Here is a 12,111-nt window from a genome sequence, read left to right as displayed (position 1 = left end):
AAAAAGTAAGTTCTTGGTATCCAGACATTAATTTAATATTTTATGAAGTACCTGGTAAATGTTGCATTGGAAATCAATGCCTTCTCGGTTTCATACAATTAATCCAACTCGAACTAGCATTTCCAGTGTCAGTCCAAACACTTCTTTAATCTAATGTCTTATCCGATAATAAACTGTCCAGTAAAATCCCACCTCATCCTGCCCCCGTCTGCTTTCTCTCTCCCAGGTGGGCTTTAAATTGCACACGTGGTGTTGCAGTTGGTTTACAGCTGCCTTCCTGCGCCCGATTATAATACGGGCAATGAAGCTCACAGCTGATTGGCGTACACACGTCACGTGACTCTTAAGTTTCGTGGTGACGTTCGTAGAGTTAGTTGTGACACGGGAGACATCCAGGAACACAGGTACAGTCTTTTAACAGACGACACTTTTTATGAACTAACGCACTGTATGAGGTTTCTGCGTGAAATTGGAAGATTTAACGTGTTGACAGACGTTAAAATCTAGGCCCCGGAGGCAGCAGCTCTTGTCGACAAATATTAGTTAGCTTGTTAGCTGCGCTGAACTTGTCTCAGGGCCCGCAGTCGATTGATTTGATCCAGATGATGATGATATGTGTCACAAGATTTGCGTGGATCTTTAGATAGTAAACTATTTTATGCAACTGTATATTGTGTTAATCGTAGCTGTTTTCTTCTAGGTAGTGTGACAAGCGATAGGATGTGTCAAGCACCATAAGTGCGTAATGTTGACGGATGTAATGCTTTTGCTGCATATTCCATAGACAACATTAATATGTTGCCCTGTGCTAAAGAACTGCAGGCATAGCATTCTGATAAACACTAATGTGACCTGTCATAGGTTAGAAAGCTTTAATTCTTCCTAATCCTGGTTCTGGAGTAACACTGCATTGCACAATGGGGTATTTCCTACGTTTTACATCCATTTGTTCATTAGTAGAACCCCGAAACCTGAACTGCATGCATTTAATAAAGCTTTTAAACAATACTTATAAAATAAGGTGCATTTTCTGCATCAAAATGGTGAATCTTATCACCATAACTTGTAGGTATTTGTAAGTACACTTTCAGAAAAAAGGTACATGGTGGTACAAATAATGTTCCTTAAGGAACAGTTTTGTACTTTTGTAAAAGCTGGACCTTATATGGTACAGAAAAGCACTCTTATGATGCTGCTTTGTACCTTTTTATGCTACAATTGAAATGAAGGTACACAATTGTTCTCATAAAAAGGTACATAAGTGTTAGACAACTCCTTTATTACAATATCTTTGAAAATAAATATGACTGGAAAGTCAAAGTGATGAATAAATTATGAATAATTTCCATATTAAAACATGAATCATCATTTAAAAGCATATCTTAAAATAAACTCATAAACATTAATTATTAAGTTCTATAATACAAAACAACTGTAAATATAAAACTACAAGTATTGTAAACTAAACATGTAAGGCATTTTTAATAAACATTTGGTAAGCATTTTCTTATAAATACATTTTCATTATTGATATCTGCAACGTTTGGCATTTGCTTTCCACTACTTGCGTGAGCTGGCAAAAGTCCTGCATATGCAAAGTGTTCATGCAGACATTTTACTATTGTAAAACTAATCAAACATTGTGCATATCTCGTTACAATACTTGTGCATAATTATATTTCTATTTTAAAATTAAGTAAATTAAATTAACTTTACAAAGGTATTTTGTAAACACTGGAGAAAAAAGTTTTAAATTGTACATGAAAGAATGTATTTCTGTAACATTTTTGTGAAAAGTGTTGTGAAATGTTTAACAAAAAATAGATCTTTTGATTTGTTAAAGTATTTTTTATTCTTTATTGTAAACTGAAAATGTGTATTCACACAAAAGAAACTTTTTTTTTTTTTTTTACTGAAACATTGTTTTATATTTACTGAAAATAAATGGACACATTTTGGATATACTGTAGCAAAATGCCTTTAAATAGTTCTTGAAGGAACACATTTGACACTGTTAAAGTAGTGTCCTGTCACTGTAGTGGTACCTGCATGGATTACATTTGTACCTTTGAAGGTACAATATTGTATGTGCAGGTTTGAAAAGACAAACAACAATGGTACAAATTAGTTTGACTTAAGGTAAAATTCTGTTCCATAAAAACATACCTCCTTTGTTACAACATTGTACCATTTTTCCTTAGAGTGTTTCCATTAGGGCTGTACGATGTTAAGATGCTAAATAATGCAGTATTCAATATAATAAAATTGTCTTTTTTTAATTATAACCAAAATAAATGTTCATATCATTTTAGGGTAAAGAAAGCATCAATTCAACTTCTAAATGTGAACAGCCAATTTTAACTGTTGCATAAAACAAATCAGACATTTTAACAATGTAAATAAACCTTAAATAAAATACTACCACCAATTTGCTCCACTGGTATAGTTTCATCAAACTGAAAACGTGTACAACAATCAGAAAAACAAAAGCACTTGAACATAGTCAGGTTACTTCTACGTCATCTTAATGATTTCTCAACATGGCTTGATTGCTTGGTCATATTTCTGCATCCATGATAAAATCAGTACTAATTTTTTTAAGGAAGAAAAACAATTGAATCGGAATTTCTTTATTGACCCTCAGGGGCATTTTGGTTCACAGCAATAGCCGACACAGAACACCACACAAATAAGCCGAAAAGTTTGCAATAAACATTAAAATAAATCATAATCCAGGGTGTCTGTGGGGTCTTAAAGTCTTAAATTTCAAAAGCAAAATTTTAGTCCTTAAAAAGTCTTAAATTCTCCGAAATATGGGGCTGTAGGTCTTAAATCGTTTTAAACCAGTCTTAATTTTCTTATGTCCAAGTAAAGCTACCATATTGAGCTGACACCCAATCACCAATAATCAATTTTGAAACTTCTTGTTTATATTAAATTTTTTTTTATTGTAAAGAAATACAATTCACAACAGACATTTTTACCACAAATTTTCCTAATGATATTACCTGATCAGGGAAAGAAAATTAAAGCAACACATCGCTTTACATAATCTTCCATCAAAACAAAAACTATTAACAGAAGTAACCTGGCCATTAGAAAAAATTCCTTGTGAAATCCTAGTGTTTAGCCCTTTAGAGGTTTAAAATTTCATAAAGTCTTAAATTTGACCTGATGAAACCTGTAGAAACCATGTAATCAAATAAAATGGTAATCATAAAGTAAACAAAAAATGTAACAATCAAAACATGTTCAAACTGCAGAAATGTCCTATGTACATGAGCAAAGTGTAACTTTAAGCTTGTTTTTTTATTTGCTTTTAGAGATGTGTGTTTACATTTAAATGCTTTTCCTGATATGCTAAAAAGTCTTTGAGAGGATGCACTAATGGCAGGAAAACAAAGATGCTTTGTCATTTATGACAAACTATTCCAATATGTACAGATGTAGACAAAAAATTGGTACCCTTCAATTTTGTCCAAGCTGGTTTCTTTAGTTTGCATTTCTGAATGCTTCTCTTCGAATTTTCAGTAATTTTTCATTCTTAATCATTGCAGTTTTCATTTTCAAATTATTTGTGTGACCACTTCTTCACTGGAAGGGTACCAACAATTTTTCACGTCTGTATATTGCTATATGCACATTTGCAATATTTCATTCACTTCAATATATTGCGCAGCCCTAATTTGATATAGCTTGTTTTTACAGCGACACAAACAAATTGACATTTCAGACCCAAAGTGAATTAATGGAATTTTTTGGAAATTCGTGACTGCAGACTGGCAGACAATGCATTTACACCTGCATGCTAGAACCAATAACTTATGTTTTAAAGTTATTTATTTTATAAATGTACTTTATTTTTATTTTAACAATACTTTTATTTTTAATAAATAATCATGCTTAAGACTTTAATAAATGATTAAGCTTGCCATCAGTTTCCATTTACTCAGCAGCACTAGAATTTGATTGATTTAGTTTGACAGGGCTTGCATTTACTATTCAACAAAGAATACAACAAGCGATCTTCAGTGATTACCTGAGTCTTATTGTACTTGAGCAATTCCATGCAAATGTCAATCTTGCTATAAAAAAAAATTAAGTCTTTACCAAAATAGCAAAACCCTAACAAGGTTTTTTTGTGTAGGTTTGTGTTTTACAGAATTGTAAAAATACTCAAAATGTTTACAGATTGACATTTTTCTGATCCGCATAACAACTGGAAACAACTGAGTTGTTTTGGAAAATATAAATAGATGTTTCAATGTGTTAACGGAAACATTCTATTTGAATTTATGTTTTGGGTTTTTTACTGCAAATGTTACATCCATAATGCTGCAATTGCTCAATTTATATTCTTGAATAATATTTTATAATTATATTAAAATCGCACACCTTAGCTTTAGAAAGTGCAGTTTTTTTCTAAAGTAATGTTTTGGGAATTTAACTGAAACTTGTTTTGCATATTGATGGAAGAAAGTGTGAACTGCTCTCAGCTTTCATAGAGACAGTGCATTTAGGCCACACCCACACCAGTGGGGAAAACAATCCAACCCTCTCCATTGACTTTCTATTGCTGTCGCCTCGTCTTCTCTGACTTTCATTTAAAAAGAAAAAAACATTGTCTAAAATCTGTTGTGCGACAGGGTGTAGAGCAAGCAAGCTAAAAAAGCTCTTAAAAGCCAGCCTTTGAGACAAAAGTGGATACAATACGATCACGCATCAGCAGCAAGTAATGAACTGTACCTGCTTCCCTCCAACCTTCATAAAACTGAGACCATATGTACTATCATGATTATTATTGCAAAAGTTAAGGGTTGATTGTCTGTTTTAAATGGTACTGTTACATGGTGATTTAATCAGTGCAAAGATCATTACAAATTTGTTCCTTTTATATATCTCCTCTCAGGTTCACATTGGGTGATTAAATAATCAAATTTGACATGGTTGAATATTACCAATGTTTCCTGTTGCCAGTTATGTTTCCCTCCAGTGGAATGTAAAGTTGGTTCCCAGAGTAATATGACACGTTGTGCTCTATTTTGTGTCAACAGGGTGGTCAACAGCCTATTATTTTTCAGCTTGTACACCATGTTCCATTTTAGACATTGTTCTGTTTTTATTTGTTAAAAGTCATAAATGGCATTGAGGGAGCTTCCCATAACATAAAGTCAATAGTGTGGTTTTCAGTCTCTATTAGCCAGGTATCACCATAGAGACCATCTGACTGACATGTCAAGCAACCAATCACAGTTCTTACTTTTTTTTTTGTATAGCATTTTAAAATAGTTAAAGGTGTAGATGGCCTCAAAATAAATATTAACCTTAATTTAGACCTCAGAATTCTGAAAATATTTTACTGAACATTAGGAAACAAAGTAAGGTTGTGCTAATAAAATATACATGTAACTAGAGTTTGCTTGTTTAGACATATTATTTAAAATATGTGGCTAAGAAGTAACTGAATTTACATTTTAGTTGGGCAAGTAAAAAAAAATCCACTTGTGATTACAGAAAATTATTATAGTTTTGCCCTGTGATAGTCTGAAATTTCATTGATAATGGTCTTTAAAAGGCATAAAAAAGTCTTAAATTTGACGTGAGGAAACCTGCAGAAACCCTGTTTTTAACCTGACATTTAAAAAGAATATATTTTAGAGCAGTTATCACAATACCATAAAACCGTGATTTTAATTTTTTTAATCCAAGGTTATCATACCGTCAGAATCTTATACCGTCTCATAACCTTTTTGTTACATGTTACTGCTTTTTTAGATTAGAGCTGGGAAAAAAGCTAACCATAAATGTAGTTGAAGAAATAGCCTTCAGTAAGATTTTTGCTGATGTTCCAAACATTTCCACTAGATCAGAATTGATTTCTCATTATTTTTCAGTGCATCCTTTTTTTGATTGTGAACAGCATACAGTAAATGTGACAATTTACAAGAGCTTTTGTAATATTATTATTATTATTATTATTATTATTATTATTATTTATGGCACGTTCCTTTAAATAAATAATTAATTGATTTTAGTTACTTCTCACAAATAGTAACTGAGTTAGTAACTGGGTTACATAATTATAAAAGTAACTAATTACCTTGGAAAGTAACTTAACGCAATACTTAAAAAAACAAAAATCTTAATTGTCAAATTACTATAAAATAAATATTAAGCATTGATTAAACACTAATTCAACATTATTATTATTATTATTATTATTATTATTATTATTATTATTATTACTACTATAGTTGCACAATAAACACAATAGATTGTTTAGAACTTTAAGGATTTATTTCACAGACCACAACTACACTAATTTTGTGGTGGCATGTGACTATGTGAGGTGCTTCATTAGATTAGTTGTCACCAACGCAGAGATGCATGTTTTTTTCCTGGGCATAAGTTGCATGATACATAAACCTTGCCTTTCACCTCAACAAGGAAAAAGTGCTTATATTTCCAGTTTGCAAACGCTACCTTGAAACTTGTTGGATTTGCCATCATTCTGACTCCTGGTCATTGCTGTGTGTGTGCGACTGACTGTGTGCGTGCTTGTGTGTGAACACCCACACTACTCTGATTGGCAATTGGCAAACGTTTGAAAGTACTCCTATCTAAGCCAATCATCACGTTCTCACTTACACCACGTTCACAGACACACCAATCGCCATCACTGGTTGTTTATGTGTCCCGCCCCAGCCCCGAACACACACACACCACAGAGAAAGAGAGAGCTAAGAGAGATGCTGCTCGCATGAAAACAGCTTCAGCGTTCTCAATTATAGTAACATGCATTAATGTATAGTAACATTAACGTATAACATATAGTAACGGCATTGTAAAAGGGGAAACAGCATTCATTTAATTACTCGTTATTGAAAAAAGTATCACTGTTATTAACGCTGTTTATTTATAGCACCATTATTCCCATCACTGATGGCAAGTGCCAAAATCTTTATCATATTTTATGCAATTCTGTTGAGTTAGGAAGCAAAATAAAGTTCTCTAAACTCTTTAGTGAGTTAAGGTTTCACATTAAGGACAATAACCAACTTATTTATATAAATGTTTTTATTAAGCATTTTAAATCTGTGAAAACAATTCAGTTTTCAGTGTTTTGTTTCAGCTAGTGAATGATAAAAATATTGGTAGTCATTCAATATCCACTCCACTCAATGAGTTTATGCGTTTAAACTTGCAGACAGCAAAACTGCAGCATGCATAAACATTTAAATCTTCTGTTTTTTTTTGTTTTGTTTATTCGTTTTTTACAGGAATGGGTCAAGAAGCAGGCAAGTCTGCGTGGCCCAAACCGGCAGGAGGATACCAGACCATTTCAGGCCGGAGATACGGCAGAAGACACGCATATATCAGTTTCAAACCAGTTACAGATAAGCAAAGAGCCACATCTAATTTGCACTGTCAAAACATGGAGAGGACGAGTGATCAAAAGAGCCAGGCAATAGGTATGTACCAGCTTTTAAAAGAAATCTTTAGATAATGTAGCTAAAGAGTTTCTCAACAATCAATATGTGCTATTTTCTAACCATAAATGATGAAAAATGGAAATGACTGCCACTGGGACAAATATTAAGAGTTTTAATAGTGCCACAGATTGGTTAAATTAATTTAGAATCAAATTCTGTATGATTTGCTTACTGTTGGAAGTCACCAAGTATTATGTTAATGTATTAAAATGACATGCCTCAACTAACACATCCTGAGTAAACTGGAAATCGGTGATCAACAACAGTGGATGAAAGGATTTTGAGATTGTAACGGTTCTCATGGTGAATAAACAGCTTTGTGATATTGGGAATGTAAAAGGGATTTCAAAGAGCTGAAATATGCATGTGTGGGTTGTTCCGCTTTAGAGTGGTGCATTCATCACCTTTAAAAGATGTAGACGGAAACTCTGTAGGAGCCCGTCTGACTTTATTATGCAGATATATTCCAGAATGGTGAGGGTTGTTAAAAAGTAGTTAAAGTAGGTAACGACACATCCCATTTCAGTCTTCAAATCAATTGAAAAATATATATCTTTCTGTTTAATTTACTTGCCTGCCTGTTATGAATAGGACTATTAAAATAATTTTATTACAAATTATTAGCTTATTATTTTATTAGTTATTATTTTAGTGATTGTTTACTCGCCATGGTGTTGTTCCAATCCTGTTCAGCGTTTGCTCGTTTTTATAATGGATGTTTAATTGTTACCAACATTTAGTGTTATTAAAAAGGCAAAGTGTCAAAGAATGATCAAACAAGCCATATTTTCCATGTGTGCAATCATGGGTTTGTTCAAATTTTGTTATTGTTTGTATTATTTAACTAAATTCCTGACCTTGACTGTTGGTCTTCATTGCCCAGTTGAATATTCATGAAACTTTGTTGCCTACATTCACTTGGGAAAAGCACATAAAGACACCATTCTGCTAAATTATGGCTAATAAAACATGAAACCAATTGCTATGAAACCTCAAACCTACTATATTTGTATGGAAGTCAGAATGACAGTTGACAGACTTTGTCAACCACAAAATGTATATTTACTGTAGCTTTACTGTAACAGTCAAGGTTAAGGTTTATTGATTAATCCTTTAAATTTAGTTTGAAATGCTATATGCTATAACCCTAAAATACTTCACTTAAAACAATTTTTTGATGCTATTTTTCATCCTTTTTAAAGTGTTCAATGCCATTTATATGGATAAGTATAAGAACTTAAACTTTTCATTTGCATTTTCAAAATTCTCATTTTGAAAATTAAAGTATGTACAGCTATATGGCATTAAATACCATGAGCATACAATAAATTTTCAATTTTGGATGATTTTTCATGAGAATCTTTCACTTTCATAGTTCCAATGCCAGATGATTTTCACAAGAATTACAGTATTTTATTTTTTAATGTAGTAATAATAATTTGGAGAGACACTTAAATGTAATGAAAGCAAGAACAAAAACAAGCAGTCATTGTATGTGTTTGTATATAAAAATAGGTTGTACTTTTTTTTTCTCTCTCTTCTAAAAATAGGCTGTACCTCATACTTCAAAAGTGTAGTGCAGTTAAGAAGGGAAATGTAACCATCAACCTATTTTTTTTTACTGGAAATCATATACACACACTTAACAAAATGATTAATTTGTATCTACTGAAGGAGAACGAGTAATAACTGGAACCTTATTCCTTCTAGCGACAAAGGGTAACATTTCTTCAGTGCTTCAGACTATCCTTCCAACGTCATGCACAAATTCAGTGCGGCCCGAGATCAACGCAGCAGCACATCATCCTGAAGGCCACAACAGGAAACACTCATCTTTGCGAAGAGTCCCGAAAGCGCCCTTGAACCATTTCAAGAGACCAAAGAATGACCAGGTTGTGCCATATGATCGAAAACATTGTTCTGGTAGAGAAAAAAGCAAAGTTTGGCCGATAGACGAAGACCACAAGACCAACCCAAAAGCTCTGAGTTACATCAACATTGACGCCTATGAGCCTGACAGCAGCGGCGCTGAGGAGGAAGACTTGAGTTCGGACCCGCCTCACGCTGTTTGCTGGAGACTTGATGGTATTTGTGAATTGGGTGGAAATGTTGACTCGTATGACGATTCACGTTCTAGTTTATTTAGAAAAAATCGAATGAAACAAATGGCCTCTTCTAGAGACTCAACAGACCATCTTGATGACACACCAGACTGTCAAAGAACTGTAAAAACAAACGTAAAACCTATGTTTTTGGTTGAAGACCGAGCTCCAAAATGTTATGGGGATACAGCAAGCGCTGTTTCCCATAAAAACACAGAACAAAACAATTCCGATGAAACATTTCAGTCTGAAATGGTCGTGAGGCCAAAGATCCGCAAACAGACGAGCGAGACTCACCTTGAAAGAAGGAAACGCTCGGAAAAAGAGGAAACGGGTCATTTGTCAGGCTCGGCCGTCAGAAACAAGTGTGGCTCAGCACCTCCAGGTTTTCTCGCACAAACAAGCCCTGAGAATGAGTTCCTCTTTAATTTTCCAGCCATGGCCTTGAGTGACCTCAATTCAGAGGACAGGAAGAGCGAGGATGAAAACGCTAAAGCAGAGGATGACAACGATATCTGGGATGATCTAGAGAATTTTGGAGAGAAATGTGAGCAGTCTATGAAAGCAGATGAAAGGTACAGTATGCACTGCATGGATTCCTTTTCAGTAAAATGTTAATATTGCACAACTCTGTACAGAATAATAAATAGATTGTTTGTGGATTAATATATAATAAGAGACACTTTTGCTTCGATGCCAACTAGCACTATTCATGATTTAAAGGCATGTCTTTGAGCGTTAGTAATAATATTTGTGCTGGGCAATGATTAATTGCATCCAAAACAAATTTTTTTTGACATAAGCGTTTTTGTATATTCATAAAAACTAAATTAAAACGACTTTTTTTTTTTTGCATAGAAATTAAAATGTACAGATAATTTATATCATATACATGTATATTTTATATCTAAATATAAATATTTTCTCAAATATATGGATGCATGTATTTATATACGTAATAAATATACTTTAAACACACACACATGTATTATGTCACAGCGCTTTTAATTCGACTACAATTAATCTCGATTAATCTTTGCCAAGCACTATAATATAATATATAATTTTTTTTTCAGTTGAATAATTTTGTTTCTAAATTGAATTCATTATTAGTTTTTTTTTTCTTTATATAGCATAATATTATAATAACCTCATGTTTTGTGATGTACAGTGCTCAGCATAATTGACCACCCCATTTTGAAAATAAATATTTTTATCCATTTCCCAGTGAGATAATACAATTAAAGTTCAAGCAAAATATTGCAAAAATAGATTACAACCTACAAAAATTCAAGTAACTTTTTCAATTTTTTTTTGCTTTTCCTCTTTCATTATTATTATTATTATTATTATTGTTTATTTATTTATTTTTTTGTGTCTATATGAATTTACAATATAGATGTGTGAGGGGTGTACTTGTTTATGCTGAGCACTGTATTTCTGTAACATTGTTTTTTTTTTTTTCAGTTTTTACATATTTTCTACTTTGATATTTATACTATAAATTTGTCTAAAAACAAACTCCTTTCAAGTATCCTTATGATAATGAAGGATAAATTTAGGCATTAACTGTGAATGCATGATATTTAATGTCATTAATGTGAATTATTTTAACACGTTACATTGTCAAACTTTTTTGTGCAGACTGCAAATAGAATCATTTATTCATTTATAATTCTTAATTTAATTAAAAAATAAGTTTTTTGTGTGGGTGAACCTCATCTTAAAATGGTCCCTCCTTTCACAGACCCTTTGTTAAAAATTGCACAAAATTGAAATTTGGACTTTCATGCTCTATTTGAAAGTGTACTCATAAAGTCCCTCATAATGCTAGTCAAGGATGAATTTGGGCCTTTACTGTGAATGCTTGATAAGGAAATGAGCAAGGTGCCAAAGGTGCACTCAGTGGGCGCTCATTCTGCATGCTAAGGCTCTTCAGCTAAGAGGATTAGCTTGACTTTTACGAGGTGGCCTCACGTGTGTGTGTGCGTGCTTGTGTGTATCCTGCTCAGCAGCTCAGAATTCAGCGAGGGCGAATGGTCCGCCTCGTGGACGTCTGATTCTGGGCTGGAGAAGGAGAGGTGCACCAGTGAAGAAAGCTGGGAGACTCTGCCTGGCATAGATGAGCCTCCTGCCAGCAGAAGCAGCAGTCTGGAGGAAGTGCCTTCTCTCAACCTCGCTCTAGAGTAAGAACACAAGCTAACAAACTCTACACACTTCACGATTGCTTTAAATAACATTATTCAGCAGATTTTTTTTGTGTGTTTTTCCCTAAACACTAATATATATGTCTATATAGAAATGTTATTTATTTATTTACTTATTTTTGGCTATTAAAAAAGCTATATATTAGAGATTTTATTGTAGAATTTTTTATTGTTTTTTGCAGTGTATAACAAAATAATCTTTCCTAGATTTTGTAGCATTTTAATATTTTTTTAAAGATTTCTGTGGCCCTAAATTTGCAGCAATAGTTTTGTACTTTCTTGCTTTGGTAAGATATACAGTGCATCTGG

At 33.1% G+C, this 12,111-nt stretch overlaps 1 protein-coding gene across 2 annotated transcripts in view; it reads left to right on the top strand.

Annotated features, from left to right (window-relative positions):
* The first annotated feature begins 352 nt into the window (after positions 1–352).
* The window catches only part of pja2 (praja ring finger ubiquitin ligase 2), a 39,557-nt gene continuing 27,798 nt past the window's right edge, over positions 353–12,111 (top strand). Inside the window, exons 1-4 of one of the 2 annotated variants that reach the window (XM_056458604.1) lie at positions 353–404; positions 7,281–7,472; positions 9,204–10,170; positions 11,611–11,781. In XM_056458604.1, coding sequence (XP_056314579.1) covers positions 7,283–7,472; positions 9,204–10,170; positions 11,611–11,781 — 1,328 coding nt within the window. In that variant the 5' untranslated portion in view covers positions 353–404; positions 7,281–7,282. Of the gene's footprint in view, positions 405–7,280; positions 7,473–9,203; positions 10,171–11,607; positions 11,782–12,111 lie in introns of both variants that reach the window. The other variant, XM_056458603.1, reaches the window with a different exon arrangement.

This window comes from Danio aesculapii, chromosome 5 (genome assembly GCF_903798145.1).
Source record: "Danio aesculapii chromosome 5, fDanAes4.1, whole genome shotgun sequence".
Lineage (NCBI taxonomy): Eukaryota > Metazoa > Chordata > Actinopteri > Cypriniformes > Danionidae > Danio > Danio aesculapii.
The sequence above is the reverse complement of the archived record's forward strand: the minus strand, read 5'-3'. Positions and strand labels throughout refer to the sequence as shown.